The following is a 15,833-nucleotide window of genomic DNA, read 5'->3' as shown; positions in this document are numbered from 1 at the left end:
CCTACTACTATATACCTATGCCATTTTGTGGTTGTGTTAGTTTTATTTTCCCGTGGATCATATCTTCCCATACTGTTGATGGGACATGCTCCATATATACATGTTTTTCCCTTTTCTGTTTTGGGTTAATAATTTGTGTAGTCTGTTCAAGATTTAAATTTATATATCTCAGTGACCTGAATATATGGTAGCAAAATTTGGCCATTTTGCTACTAGTCATAATCAATGTGACAGAAGGGGGCATTCAGACAAAAATATGCAAATATAGCTCAATAATTTAATTTGATGCAATATTACATTATAATTCCATAGCAACCAACATCCCTTATTGAATGCCCAGTAGCATGACAAAATGCTGAATTTGACTCTCTAGACCGCTAGTTAGCTAGAATTTCTATGTTGCTGATAATGCATAGCAACAAACATTGCATATACATACATACATACATTTACATATACATACATATATATATATACATACATACATATATATATATATATATATATAGGTGCGACAGGATACTAAATTTGACTCTCCAGCCTCGGCCAACGAACCGGCTAGAATTTCTATGCCATAGATCGAACATGAAACAAATGATGAACACTCTGGTGTGACAGGATACTGAATTTGGCTGTTCAGTCTCGGCCCAACGAGCCGGCTAGAATTTCTATGCCACAGAACATGAAACAAATTATGACCACGAGAGTTGCATTCACATGCATAGAAGAGTTAATTGAGCTAGCTAGAAAAAAAACATATATATGGTTCAGATACTTGCAGATTTGACATGGATTTGAAGTGTGATGAGAAGTAGGACACAGATTCTGAGTATATATGTACATAATAAATATATGATGTGAGATTATACATTAAAAATAGAATCATATATATATCCATCTTCATATCAGCTCAAAGTTGCCAGGAACCTTGCAGGCCAGACTATGTCAATTCATGCATGGTCCTCACATGGCTGCAGCCGGCCTGTATCTGTGAGTCCAAGATCAAGAATAAGACTCCAATGGCTGTGATATAATGTCAATATATAGTTAAAATTATTTAATTCTGGGGCAATTCTACAAGGATTGGTTGGACAGTTAGATTAGTAACCACAAGGTGTTAGATCTAAATACAATAATCTAACCATATGAATAGAATCTACGACAAATCTAACATTAGTTGATATTTTGTTGTGTTGCCTCTTGAACGGTAGACCTGTAGGATAACATTAATCATTTTGTCTCATGCTTGACCTGTAAAATAACGTTAGTCGTTTGTTCCATACTTAGAACCCTAGATGGTGTATTGACATTAGACGTTTTGTCCCATACTTGATCCAGATTCCTTTTGTCCCATACTTAACCCAGAATCCTTTTGTCCCATACTTGACTCGATCAGAACCCTAGATGGTGTATTGATATTTTCTGAGCAGTATGAGTACCATAACTTTAGGTGCTATATATTGTAAATCATGACAGACTTTATATAGGCGTAATAGTGGAATATAAACTAACCCTAGATGTCCAATCCAACCAAACTACTTAATGAGTCATTCCACTTGCACCACTTAATTAAGACCCATAATATATACGGAGTAATATATATTATACGGGAAAACCTTACATAAGGTTTCAAGTTAGACTCTTTGTAGGATTTGTCTATTAGCCTTATTGGTTTAAGCCGGTCAGCTATGTTAATCTAGGTTGGTTTACCTCCTTGTGGTCTCTTGTGATTCTTTGCTGGTTAAGGATAAAGTCTTCTTGGTTTGAGCCGGTAAGCTATGGTAACACGGCTGGTTTACGTCCTTGTTGTCCTTTGCTAGCTAGGATCACAAGACTGATTTTACCTAGAGTATAGTGCACCTTCTGGTAGGGCAACAAATTTTAATTTCCTATAAAAGAATATATAATCCCCAGAAACTTTATCTGGAGAATAATATTTAGTTAGAATGAAACAAAATGATATAGCTGTCAAATGTTCTGTGCTGTTGTGGTTTATATGTGAATGAAGATCAAGATTGCAAACATGAAAAGATTTTGCCTGCCGGCCATTTCTTCCGGCCTGCATCATATATATCATCATATGCTTTAATTCTGCATGAAAAATAATCATGCATTTTTTCCTTATAACACAAACCCGGGTTAAACTGCATATATAATCCGGGTTTATATATAAACAATGTTAATAGCCAATGAATCAGAAGTTTGTCACTACATAAAGTGTACATACATGAATTTGGATGGTGCAATTATCATCCAACTTTGTGATTTAAATAAGCTTTTGTTCTGGTCCTGTCACAATTGCATGTGAATGTACTTTCCCGAAGTGATACTCTTACTCACGTGAGCATGGCTTTGCAACTACACTCACCAAAAGAATCCTACACTTAATTTGTTACTATTCTTGAGGATAACCCTACATACACTATTGGTGAAACCCCATTCCATCAATGCAGCACAAAAGGGTAGCTAACTAGTATAGCTAGCTAGTCAGCCAAGAATAACCCTCGACTAAACCTAACACACAACATCGAGTCGTCCTAACTGAACCTGACATGTAACATCGAGTTGAGCTGAGTCTTATTAGCTTAGTAAACAAAGGGAAACAACTACTGAAGTGTTATAGCTTTCGACTAAACTTATCACACAATAACAAATCGTCCTAATTAGACATAACACGTAATATCCAGTTGGGTTGAGCCTTAGTTTACCTAGAACTTAATGAAGTGTTATAATAACTCTCGACTAAACCTAACACACAACATCCTATCGTCCTAATTAGACCAGACACGCAACATCGAGCTGAGTTGAGCTAACCTGAGCCTTGGCTCAGTAATGAAGTGTTATAACTATGAACTAAACCAGACACACAACACTCAGTTAAGTTGAGTCTTGATTCTTTCGATTAATCAAAACAACTAATAAAGTGTTATATATAACTCTTGACTAAACCTAACACACAATACTGAAGCATCTCGACCAGACCTAACAAGTGAAATAACAACTAATGAAGTGTTATAACTCTTGGCTAAACCTAACACACAGCACCGAGTCGTCTCGACTAGACCTAACAAGTGAAACAACTAATGAAGAGTGTCATAACTCTTGCCTAAACCTAACACACAGCCTCGAGTCATCCCGACTAGACCTAACAATAAGTGGAACAACTAATGAAGTGTTGTCTTATGTATAATGTATGGGTGCAGGAATCCTAAGAAAGTGCAGGGAGAGAGATGTGAATACATGACGAACATCGTACCAGCGCAGAGGGAGCAAGTTAAACACACCACACCACACCACAGGAGAAAGGGAAAAAGGGGGGGAGGGGGGGAATTGAAAAGGGACAAGGGATTGAGCAGGAGAAATGTATGGAGAGAATTGTAGTGTTGTAATGATTAAGGGGCGCACATGTGAATAGGTGGGTACGTGATTTGTCATTGAGGAATGGAGACAATGGTGGCAAAAGCAAAAGTGGGTGGGTGGGTGGTGGGGGGGGGGATTATATTGGTAAGGCAAATGACAAAGTATGCTACGTAGTATAGTGTGATTATATTGTATATTAGGATATATATATACATACAAATATATATATATGGAACTGTTTTGGATGTGTATACTGAAAACCATCTCGTGATAGTGTCACTGGAAAACCTTGGATTATTGGATATACATATCTATTGCCCACAAACTGTCACAAGACTCTGTAAGATCGATGAGAATTGTCTCTCTGCTTTCTGTGTCTACATGACGACGACTCTGATATATGAGTGATGACTGATGAGCGCCCCCCCCCCCCCCCCCCCCCCCCNCGATGGGAATTGTCTCTCTGCTTTCTGTGTCTACATGACGACGACTCTGATATATGAGTGATGACTGATGAGCGGACCCCCCCCCCCCCCTCCCCCACCCCAATTCCCAGCCAAAAAGTGAATGAGGGTTGCCAGTTTTCATCATCTGGTTGATGAGCTGGTCAGCCACTTCATCCCGCTGACACAGCTCAACTAGTTGACCAGTTTAAAGAAGAGTCAAATTAAAAGTTTCGTTTTACTGGTCAGAAGGTATGAAATTGGCCTTATTGTTAATGTTGTTGCCCTAAACTGCAATACAAGCATTTTGAACAACATATAGACCGTTGAAGCACATCTATGATCTCGTGATTGAGCATGGGATGCATATCAATCACCATGCATCCACATAAACAAAACAAAAATAGTTGCTTTAATATATACACTATAGGTAAGAAGATGTAACATCGTTTATTTTAACTGTATACAGAACTAGACATTTATAACGCGTAATTTACATGACGAGAGGATTGGATTTTGAAAGAATGTGATCACAAATGAGTGCTCTAGATCCAAGTATATACCCAAGTTGCCCAAGTTAGACAAATCATGGCAGCAAAAGCATACCATATAGAGGTTGGAGGATGAAAAATTTGTGAAGTGGAAAAAGATATTTGGGTGCCGAAAAAAGAAAAGATAGATATATATATTTATTTATTATTATGTATGTATTTAAGGGGGATTATTGTGGGCACGTGTAGAAAGAGAGAGAGAGAGTGAGAGAGAGTTGAGACAAAAGGTGACGGCTGGAGAAAAGAGGAGCTCCAAATTCCCCGTGAAAATTATTTGGAGGCATCCAAAAATCACAAATATATAAACTTCCATATTTGATGCTTCCCTTCACTACTTTCCATGATGTATTCATCCCAATGTATTGTAGAAAACTTCATATATATATGTTTTTGTTTCACCCCTCCTTATCTCATCCATTATTCTATCCATTATATTCAAACTTTTACCACACCTTATGTTCAATTGTAAAGAGAATAATTCAACGAGGAAATTAATCATTATGTTCAATGGTGAAAATTCTGAATACACTTAAAAATAGAGAATAATTAATGAGCTGATAATTGTCTATATTTTATTACTATGATGTCATAATGAAAAATTTTAAGTTGTTAATTGACATTAGTATCATTTTAGACATACTATTTAGGTATAGGTTATATATAAGATATTGGATGTTAATCCGATCTTTAGCTTGTTTGCACAATACTTAGTATAACTACACATATTATGCATGGTTGTATTTAGTGCAAATCGTATAAGTGTTCTTTGACACCTCACAGTATAATTTTCTTATGTATCTATCTAGCAACTTGGCTTATGAATAAGGAAAACATTTTTTTTCTCGTGGAGTTCTTTTCAATCTTGACATGTATTATTAGTATAAAATATTTTTAAAAAGCCTATTATATTTTATTATTCTAAAAAAAATCCTATTATGTTCATTAATTATTATTAGTAAATTAGTAACCTCCCATATGGGGAGCAACTTGGTGCAACTAGACCACAAGGTCCTTGGCCGCTATATGTGATCTTAATAATACAATTTATCTTATCTTCTTTATGTGATTTGTGGACTATTATACAAGAATAAAGTTTATTGAACGTACGACACTGAGAATCAAATCCAAACCTCTTACTTAGAAGTTCAGATTACTCGATTATAACATCCTTGATGTTAAAGGGATTAGGCATTAATAATTGAGTATATATGGTCGATTATTTAATCAACTTGATTATCTAGCCTAGTAAAATTGACCACCTCAATTATGTTACACTTAGCTTGGTTTTGGGGAAAGAAAAAAAAAAAAAAAAGTGACACAAAAAGACAGCTATCATTGTGAACCAGGTACACCTTCATGCTTGTCCTCTTGTTTGGTGCATTATAATGCGCATGTTGCATGCGCGATTCGCTTATATACGCCTCTTAATCAATCCTATAAATATCTCTTATCATAATAATTATTATAAATATTGAATACATACATTATATTTGTGATTTAAAAGGTTGTCACATCATCATTTGCTCTGATCTCTTCCATTTAAAATATATCATCACATTTACCTAAATACATATAACAGGATTAGAGATCATATGAGAACTAATCTCCTCATGAATCCATGATAATCAATCACATCGATTAAAAAATAGATTTAGGGATGGATGAGATTAATTGAGAGATTAAAAACGCGTGTGTATATTAGGCATTTTGATGTGTACATATTAAATATGTCCCTATGTTGCACACAACACATGTTTAATATATATGCACACACGCGTTTTAAATCCCCAATTAATATTATCCATATAGATCTATTTTTTAATGTATGATATTGGTTCTCATGGACTCATGGGGAGGTTGGTTCTCATCATATAGGAACCTCACCTTATGCAAGCTAAGAGAATATATATATATATATATATATATATATATATATATATATATATATATATATATATATATATATATATATATATAAAAAGAGTTCAGGTAAGAATATGCTGATAAAAAAAAGTGATGACTGATTTGATACATCCATTTAGATAAATTAATGATCGATGACTATGGCTACCAAAAATAAGAGAAAAATGAGTGAGGTCAATTTTATAAATATTATGAATTTGAAAGCTTATAATAATTATAAAAATGACCTTGTATTTTTTTTTAAACTAAAATCCTCAATCATTGATGAAATCTGATGGTTGATTGTGATAAACTGTTGGGCGGTGGTTCAACATTTTGCCATAAAAAACGTCAAACTGACTGTTACGCAAATAAAAGAAATAAAATTACACCTTCGCTACTATGTATAACTTTTGACGTTGTGATAAACTTTTTAATTTTTAAAATTGATATCAAAGCAAATCACTTAAGAAATAAACTTATTCTCATTTAACCCTCTCTATATACACACCCCACAATAATTGGAGGAAAATCGGAGGAAGAACCAATATTACCTTTGTTCTCCGTTCATGCAGGAAAGGACACTCCTCAAGAGAGGTTTAAAGGGTGTTTTGCGTAACAAAATTATAAATAGTATTTGCATTTATGTGAAGTGACATTTTTTGTAACATTCCAATATAGGGCGATGACAATGTTTTTGGAACAAAGTGATGAATAGTAAAGACAGTCGAGATCATTTAAAATGAATTGCAATAACTTAAGGTTAAATCAATCAATTCACAACTGAGGCAGTGGTAATAATTAAAACAAAATTTCTGGCTTAGTGATAAATGGTCAAACTAAAGTAACCCTAACTGAGTTGGTTATATTATTGGCTTGGCAATCATAATGTTTAGAAATTTAACTCCCAGAGAAAACGGCCTATTGGCTGGTCATTCAACTATATATATGGAGAGATTTATATCACCAGGGTCCACATAACATTTGGATCATGGATCAGAACAACGAGGTACATAAAATATATGCTTGCAAGATATAGAATTTCATAAGCATATGATTTCACAATACAAGACACAAAAATTTATAAAATAAGACACAGTTACTAATTTTTTTCAGGTACAAAATTCATACTTTCAAAACACAAAACTCACAACAGGCATAAGACACATATACATGCACCGAGGTCCACAATACACTATGAACGTAACCCTAGTCCAATGTATAAGGATTGTATATATGGCATCCCAGATCCAGAATTGGTTTACTTTCTTGTACCGCTTCGATTGTGCCACGAAATGAGATTTATCTAGAGTTATTGAATGCCGAATTTTTCCGTAAATCAAAGGTAAGCGTGACATAACAAGAGTAAATAAATTTTTATTTTTGTCTGAAAAAAGATTTGAATGGTGAAACAGACAGGCAGTCATGTGGGAAGCAAACAAAGGAGGATACTGATTTGAGCGATAGTCTCCCCTATTTAAACCCCTCCATCCCCCCTTCACACCTTCAAGTTTTCAGATATACAGAGAGAGAGAGAAAACCAGAAAGAGAAAAAGATCAGACAGAGAGAAATTAAAACAATGGTTCCCAGGGAGCAAAAGAGAACCACCCTGCATGAGAAGCTTCAACTCCTCCGATCCGTCACCAACTCTCACGCTGTAATTAATTCTCTCTCTCTCTCTATATATATATATCGAATTTCATGTGTACAAATATATATGTGTGTGTACAACATTCGACGCAGGTGAGTGAAACATCAATCATAGTAGATGCATCAAAGTACATCCAAGAACTAAAGCAAAAGGTGGAAATAGCAAACCAAGAATTGGCAGCTTCCCAGATTTCTTCATCATCATGTCCCGTAAGTAATTTTGTTATAACAGATATTACATTGTAACAGAGTCAATAGTATTAAAAAAAAATCTTTTGTTATATTTTTTTTGTTTTTTTTTTTTTTAAATTTAGTTATTTATATTTATATTTATATGGATATGGGAAAAGATGGGGGTGTCAGAAAGGTTGGCCATCCCGTGAATAAACACAACTTCTTTCGTACGTAGTACATACTAATATTAGGTTAATTATTAGCCTTTTAAGTAAAAGGTAAATTGAAGTCAATATTATTTTTATTTTGTTTTGTTTTTGGTGTACAGAAATTTTCAGTGGAAACCCTAGAAAAGGGTTTCTTGGTGAAAGTATATTCAGAAAGAAGCTGTCCTGGCTTGCTTGTTGCCTTACTTGAAGCTTTTGAGGAGCTTGGCCTGAATGTCCTCGAAGCTAGGGTTTCTTGTACAGACAACTTCCATCTCCAAGCATTTGGAGGAGAGGTACATATATATACACACACATATATATACAGAAACTCGGGACTGGTAGATTTTAAGATAAGACGATGAATGTAATTATGTACGTGTATTTAACTTAAAGAGACTTTCAAATGTGGACTTTTTAATGATATTTTTGTGTGATTCAGAATGACGAGAATGAAGATGGGATAAGTAGCGGAGTGGTGATAGAAGCGGTTTCGGAAGCAATCAAGAATTGGAGTGAGGGCAATGATCATCAAGACTAAATTGATGATATATTATTGTGCTTTCTTTCTTGGGGTTCTCCACTTCATTTTGTAGGTAGCTAGGTTAGTCATGAATGGGTAATTTGCAACATGAATCATGGTAATCAACAACTTATATGTACGTACTAAATTGTCAATTGATGATCGAAGATCATGAATTTTGGAGATGCATTGCATGCTCAATTAGCTAGTGGGGAATCAAGTGATGATTAAAAAAAAAATCTAGAAATTGTAAGTCTTTTGATCACGTCAAATGTAAAATAAAAAATATTAATTTGATATTTTGATATTGTCTTAATATCTGGTCTACAAAAACCTGAGGTGTGGTTGAATCGAAAAGACTCATCCATTCTTAACTAAACGTCAAGAGTTCAATATAATCCTTGGCTTTGGGTATGGAGTAGTCTTAAATCTCCAGACTAACTGTCCCACCCAATAGACGTGCCTACAATTCAGCTAGGGATTAGTCACTGTGTTCAACGGTAGAAAACCTGAGCTACACCCAAAAAATATCTTCTACAAATATACATAGTCGTTAGTGTCACATTATAAATGCATGCTAGCAACAAAATGCTAAATTTAATTTTTTAATGCCTCTACTCAAAACACTTAAATTTATATATATACTTATAGGGTATGTAAATTTAGTTCATAATTGTCAGGATCAAGCGCTTACCACTAAGCTAAAATTTATAACTAGTAGAGTAGTAGCAAATGCACAACTTTATTTGATGGCTGGACACTGGTCTAGTAGACTAGGCACTACTACCCCTCAAACTTCCACCTAACATAATAAAAAAATAATAACAATAAAATAATAGAAGAATAAAGTAATTAAATAAATAAAATTATGGCAAGCTAGCTAGTCTCCAAGAAAGCAGGAAAGAATAACTATCGAAAAGTTCATCATATGATAAAATTCCTTGTAATAAATTTAACCTTAAACATTATTAAAAATGAATATTTATATAGTTTTTGACTCGATTGTCAAGTAAAAATCAAAGTTTATTGCTTTGGGAGGGGTGCAGAAATATTCTTTTTTTTTGAGAAATTAAAGGATCATGTGTTTAGATGATACCATCGCACATTAAATTATGCATATATTCATATATTTTAATTAATTTTTTGTTTAAATAAAAGAAAAAAAAAGAAGAAGAGAACAATGCCATTCACTTTTGCACACTATATATTAACTTTACGATAAACATGTTTAATAGTGCAAATTCAAATTTAATCCGATTACAACACATAAAAGAAAGCTAAGACGTTTGTTCTTGGGTCGCTCCATGAATCTTACTCACGGCAACAATCGATCCGAGTTAGTTTTTACCTTAACCAATCTATTACTAACCTCGAGTCCCGATCATGATAGATTGTCTAGAGCTCGCCCAAAGCTCATGATATACACACACGAGCATACATATAACATTGTAAAATTTTTCATCTTTCGTACATTTTTTTTAATTTTTTGTTATGAAAAAAACAAGCGACTATTACCTGAAAGTGTGTACTAAGTAAACTCTATTCCTATATAATAATTCACAAACCGCACACGAAAAGAAAAGCTCTATGAGATTAGAAGTGTTGGACCAAATTGATAGACCAAGGACACATGGATCGAGTTTTGGGCCTTCTTTCACCTTCCTATTTGGGTTCGAGTTCATTGTTTGTAAGCTATGGGCTTGGCCCATATTGATTTGATGGGCCACAATGGAAGTTTTGTCGTGTACTCTAGAGCAAATTAAAGCCCATTTCTACATGAATTTTTTACCTTTTTCTTTTTATATTTAAAGTCAAATACATTGAAATTGATTCATATAAGAATCACAACATAAATTATTCCTTAATTTATATTCCATTTTCAAGCAATATTTGATTTCTTTTTCACATACTACCATACTATTTTTGGATGATGAGGGCAGTAGTCACTATTTGAGAGTGCATATCAGGTAAATTTTGATCTTACGCATTCCTAGTAGGAGTAGTCCATCGTTGGCCTACTTGATTTGATGGGGTGGTCAGCTATGGACAATATAAACTAGTTTATATTACTTCCTTATGATCTTTTATTGGTTAAGATCACAAGACAAACTTTATGCAAAACACACATTCTGGTAATCAGACGGTAGTGGATGTGAACTTTCTCGTAAAGCAATCACTATGAAGATTATCATGTGCGACGATCTTAAACGAGAAAATATTGACAAGAATCGAACTCGTGAACTTCTGGTATGAGATTATTTATTTGATTTACATTTTGGAATTTACTTTTCATGAAAAGAGAAGAAACTAATATTTACACCCCGGCCCTCCTACTTTTAATATCCATGAAAGAAGCCCTGGTTATTTGCACGGTGAGATGAGGGTTCTTGAGCGCGAACGTATCAAACCTGGAGGAGAAAACCACATCCTCCATGTTCTTGACGATGAAGTTTAACGCCGTCTCCTTGAGCGACTGGTTGGAGCAGGTGTCGGAGATTTCGAGGACGTCGAGGGCGTTCGAGGAGTTTAAGGATCCCAGCATTTGTTCCTCGCAGAATTTCTGTAGAAATGGGATTTCGTACTTGTCGGCGGCGATGGACAGCGAGTAAACGTGTTTCTCTGCTTTTTGTTTAGGCAAGTCTCCGGCGTAGAGAAACTCCAGCAGCGCGTGTAGCTCCTCGTAGTTTAGCTCCGGCAGTGTAATGGTGTTGTTGGTCGGCGCCGCCTTGCAGCCGTCTGAGTCCAGCATGTTTTTGAAGATGTCTGATCTTGCCGCCTGTGGTACATTCAGTTGTTTGATTACAGAAATCATATATAAGCATACAACACTATGCATCTATAGATACTGGTTCAAATGCGGACAGTGCTTCCATGGTGCGGATTCAACATTATGTATGCAAAAATATGCCAATTCAAAAATGTACCAATGCACCACACACCAAAAAAAAGTACCACACCGCACTATACCTAATGGTGCCGATGGATATATTAGAAATCGGACCGGAGCAAAATGACACCGAGGTGTGGATCAAGGAGGATGCGGATGGACCCGGGTTGTCCAGACCGAGCCCAAACCTGGGCCTCGGCCAGCGCTTTGCCTGGGTGCTCGGCCGAGGCCGATGGCGTGTGCTCAGCTGGAGGGGCAAATTATTGTGTGAACCATAACAAAAAGTACATTTTTAATATACTAAATGTACATTATTTGTGTATTAAATGTACATTATACAATATAATGTATATTCAGTGCATAAATAATGTACATCTCTTGAATGTAATGTACATTTTAATATACTAAAAGTACATTATTTTTATACTGAATGTACATTATTTGATTGCATGACTACACAATAATAATTATTGGGCTGGAGGTGCCGAGGGATGGCTCGACCGAAGGGGTGCTCGGCCAAGCGCGATCCAAGGTTGTTGCAACCACCTTTTTTTCATGGGCTATGAAACTAGCTAGTATATAAGCCTAATCCTTTGTATTGTTAAGGCATCTTGAAAATCTTTGTAATAGCAATTAAGCAACGTCTCAATGCAAGAATTGTCTCTGCGACACATATTTTTTGTCTTTTCATATTACTATTCATTTACTTATTTGATCCTTTATTTATCGGATTTATTAATTCAGACCAACCGAGTTAATTAAATCCATTCAGTACATTTCTAAACACTTTATGATGTATTTATTTATAGCTAATGGTGAGTTACCCGGTAACTCACAATTAACACAAATCAAATACAAATATGTAAGGATAGACGATGCCAACCCACAATTTTTGAGTGGCCAATAGTTAATGTAAGTAATTAGATCAAGACATCCTGTAGGTGGAGTGGTCCTATATGTATATATGTTGTTAAGTAATAGGTATCCAGGGCAGGCCACTAATAATATGAGTAATTAATTGTGGGAAATGAAATGTTTAAGATAAGGTTTAGCAGGAATTAATAATGTGTGTTACCAGAAGAGCTCTATGCGCTGGAATGGGCGGTCCATTATTAGTTCCAGGCTTAACTAAGATGTCAGTGTGGATGTCTTGTCTGAAAGCAGCCGCAAATCCACCTAGGAAATTCAGCTTTTCATTTAGCTCCTCTTCCATCTCCCTCATTTCCTTTACCCATTTCAATGCATTTGCAAATCCCTGTGGTTGTATGGATACACAAATTAACATTAGACAAGTCATTTTCATACACATATATAGAGGAAAATTCTTTGATCATTATTAAAAAATTAGAGATTTTTGATCACTTTTAAGTGTATGTTAACATAGGATAGAATTTACTATAAGAAGTTATATATATGTATATATTTTTTTTTTGGGATCGAAAAAATAACAATCGAAAAATTTGGATGGTTGGGTTGTTGAATGGGTATGTAACTGGATTTTCAGCCATACCTGGTTAAAAATGCATAATTGGGGTTCCACTAGGAATGCACACAAACGGTTATCGAAAAATATGAAAAATTCGTTAAAAATCTTGAGTTTTCAAGAAACCGTAGGCAGTACTTAATGGTGTACACTGCGTAAATTTTACTATTGTGTGATAACTAGCAAACAACGCAAGAGAGGTAATTAGCACCAGGAAAATTATGTACGACGGACTCGACCAAGAAGGTGTTGGGAATAACTTGTGACTTATAAGTACGAGAGTCATGCTCCACCTATTCGATCACCTTTTCGGTGCAATGATAGATATTTTTTTTTTTTTTGAGTGACGAGGAAAACTTGTAGTCACTGCCCCTATTTCATTTTTAGTGATGACCACATTAGAGGAAGTGATATCAAAGGTGTCACACCTCTCTATATTTATAGCTGTATACGTAGTGATCTAATCTTAAATATTGAATTATGTTTCACTGATTATTAACAATCTTAATAATTGATTCATGTGTTTTCTTTATAAAAATAATACATATAGAGTTTGCTAGTGCTGCTTCCTGGATCTTAAAATTAAATAATTGTTTATTTTTAATTATAATATTATGTGGAAAAGAAAAGATTTTGAAGAATATATGATGGGCTTCTTAGGTGAATGTCAATGTCAGTTTTGTATAGTAAACATCACAATGGATAAAATGGTCAGTAGTGGCCAAAATGAGTTATGGCTGGATGTAACATAATTTTTGTACTAGAATATCACGAGTTTAATTTTTAAATTTTTTTGGCTGAACTCGTTACTAAGAGTTTTCATAGTACAATTTACCTTTCATAAGTGATTTTTTAGTTTTTACATAAGAGTAAAATTTATCCTTCATCCTCGGATAGTGGTTACCTCCTCACCCAAAAAACATGGTCATTAGTAGTCATGTTTGGTGTTCTGCCAAATTCTTGACAATGCCCTCCCACTTAATACTATGAAATGAAACATCTTATTCATAGAAATTGACATTAATGGTTTAATACATAATATAATTATAAGAAGTACCAAAACATTCATAAAATTCATATTAACTTAAGAAAGAATTTACAATGCCATACAACAATAACCCGACAACACAATGTTATACTTTTAAATAAAAATAATTAAATATAAAAATATCAATTTGATCCATATCTTAATTAAATTATTTGTAGGGTACTCCGTAATAATTTATACTCCATTACTAATTTACTAAATACTGCCCTATGTTGCATGGATAAACTTTCATCATAGAAAACAAAAGGTAAAAATCATTTAATTTATATTTCATTGATGAAGGAAACTAGCTGTGAAGGTGTGCCTTGTCACTCTAGTCAATAAAGATAACTAGCTGCTAATTAAATTGGCTTAAATCAAAAAGACTATTATACCATTCTCGCTGGTGAAAGTTGAACTTGTAAATATTTAATGTATATTTATTAGATATAAAATAAATGCTTTTAATTTAAATCAAAAGTTGAAAAAGGAAGCCTCTAATATGGACTCCATAACCTTGGGAGGAAAAGAAAAAAAAAAAAAACAGTAAAATAATTTGTATCATCGTACCTTGACAGAAGAAGTTGAAGACGAGGATGAAGGATTAACGTTAGAGGATTTATTATCCGGCGATTTATTGTCTGCGGCGTGATCGAGCTTGTTGGTCAAGGTAATTATGCTTCTGGCTCCTTCATAGCATGCTCCGCATATGGTGTTCCTCGGCGGCCGGAGAATAAAAGGCATTGCGCTGCATATTGAACAATCCATTTCTCCGCCCTCGCTCGATCTCCACTAACTTTAATTTTAATCTCAAACTAATTAAGCCAGACGAATAACGTAAAAGGGAAGTTGTGGCGGCGGCGACGGCGGCGGCGGTGGTGGCGATGGAGGTGGAGAAGGGAAGTTTCTTCTCGTCAACGCACAGCAAGGAAGACGATGACGATGACTTTTTTAATTTTTATGGTTTATATATATATATGGGTTAGAGACTTTATGCTTTAATAAAGGATGGTTGATGGTAGGTTGAATAATTGTTTTTTATTTTATTTTATTGGGAAATATTACTTTATTTATACTCAAATTAAAATAATTAATTACAGCGAATTATCTTCGTTTAGCTAGCAAAGTATTATTTTTGGTTCTTGTGGGCACAGAATATTTTGAATGATTACCTTTTTACTTTCAAGGTGGAGTCACTTTCTTGAGTTTGAACTCCACTTTTTATTACTAATTATTATATTTTAATGTATATATGGTGTGCGTGTATATGTAGTATAAATACTATTGTGAAACTATCTTCTGTGAGAAGAGTAATATTTTTTAACAAAACTAATGTAATATATTTTTGCTAAATCAATAAAAACATATATAATGCATTTTAGTTAAAAGAAAAAAGTAATATCGGTCTCACGTGAGATAACTTCACACAAGACCAACTGTTATGGTGTTATATTTGTGGGAACATGAAATATTTGGAATTGAGAATCTCGTTCTTCTCCCTTAATAAAGAATGTCACATACCTAAAAATATTCTTTGAACCAAACAGTGTCGTGTTTGAAATTATTATGTTTCATCTCTTCCATTATTATTAAAATAATTACTAACAAAAAAAAAAAAAAAAAAAA

The 15,833-nt window shown here is 34.3% G+C and overlaps 2 protein-coding genes across 2 annotated transcripts; one reads left to right on the top strand and one right to left on the bottom strand.

The window, feature by feature from the left end:
• The first annotated feature begins 7,760 nt into the window (after positions 1-7,760).
• Positions 7,761-9,112, top strand: LOC116014197 (transcription factor SCREAM2-like). The gene is made up of 4 exons (XM_031254198.1): positions 7,761-7,914; positions 8,001-8,117; positions 8,410-8,583; positions 8,730-9,112. The coding sequence occupies exons 1-4, from the start codon at positions 7,837-7,839 to the stop codon at positions 8,826-8,828; spliced, it is 468 nt and encodes a 155-aa protein (XP_031110058.1). The 5' UTR covers positions 7,761-7,836; the 3' UTR covers positions 8,829-9,112.
• Positions 9,113-11,013: 1,901 nt separating this feature from the next.
• Positions 11,014-15,134, bottom strand: LOC116014101 (BTB/POZ domain-containing protein At3g56230-like). The gene is made up of 3 exons (XM_031254098.1): positions 14,778-15,134; positions 12,773-12,952; positions 11,014-11,586 (listed from the first exon to the last, which is right to left on the bottom strand). Exons 1-3 carry the CDS (start codon positions 14,973-14,975, stop codon positions 11,125-11,127), a joined length of 840 nt encoding a protein of 279 aa, XP_031109958.1. The 5' UTR covers positions 14,976-15,134; the 3' UTR covers positions 11,014-11,124.
• Positions 15,135-15,833: the final 699 nt, after the last annotated feature.

Source organism: Ipomoea triloba, chromosome 3 (assembly GCF_003576645.1).
Source record: "Ipomoea triloba cultivar NCNSP0323 chromosome 3, ASM357664v1".
NCBI lineage: Eukaryota > Viridiplantae > Streptophyta > Magnoliopsida > Solanales > Convolvulaceae > Ipomoea > Ipomoea triloba.
Note: the sequence above shows the minus strand (reverse complement) of the source record. Positions and strands in the feature narration are given on the sequence as shown.

Coding starts and splice junctions, on each gene's coding strand:
- LOC116014197 (XM_031254198.1), top strand. CDS start 7,837: ATGGTTCCCAGGGAGCAAAAGAGAACCACCCTGCATGAGAAGCTTCAA. Junction 7,915..8,000: donor CCGTCACCAACTCTCACGCT/GTAATTAATTCT, acceptor CATTCGACGCAG/GTGAGTGAAACATCAATCAT. Junction 8,584..8,729: donor TCCAAGCATTTGGAGGAGAG/GTACATATATAT, acceptor TGTGTGATTCAG/AATGACGAGAATGAAGATGG.
- LOC116014101 (XM_031254098.1), bottom strand. CDS start 14,975: ATGGATTGTTCAATATGCAGCGCAATGCCTTTTATTCTCCGGCCGCCG. Junction 12,953..14,777: donor CTTCAACTTCTTCTGTCAAG/GTACGATGATAC, acceptor ATACAACCACAG/GGATTTGCAAATGCATTGAA. Junction 11,587..12,772: donor CAGCGCATAGAGCTCTTCTG/GTAACACACATT, acceptor AATGTACCACAG/GCGGCAAGATCAGACATCTT.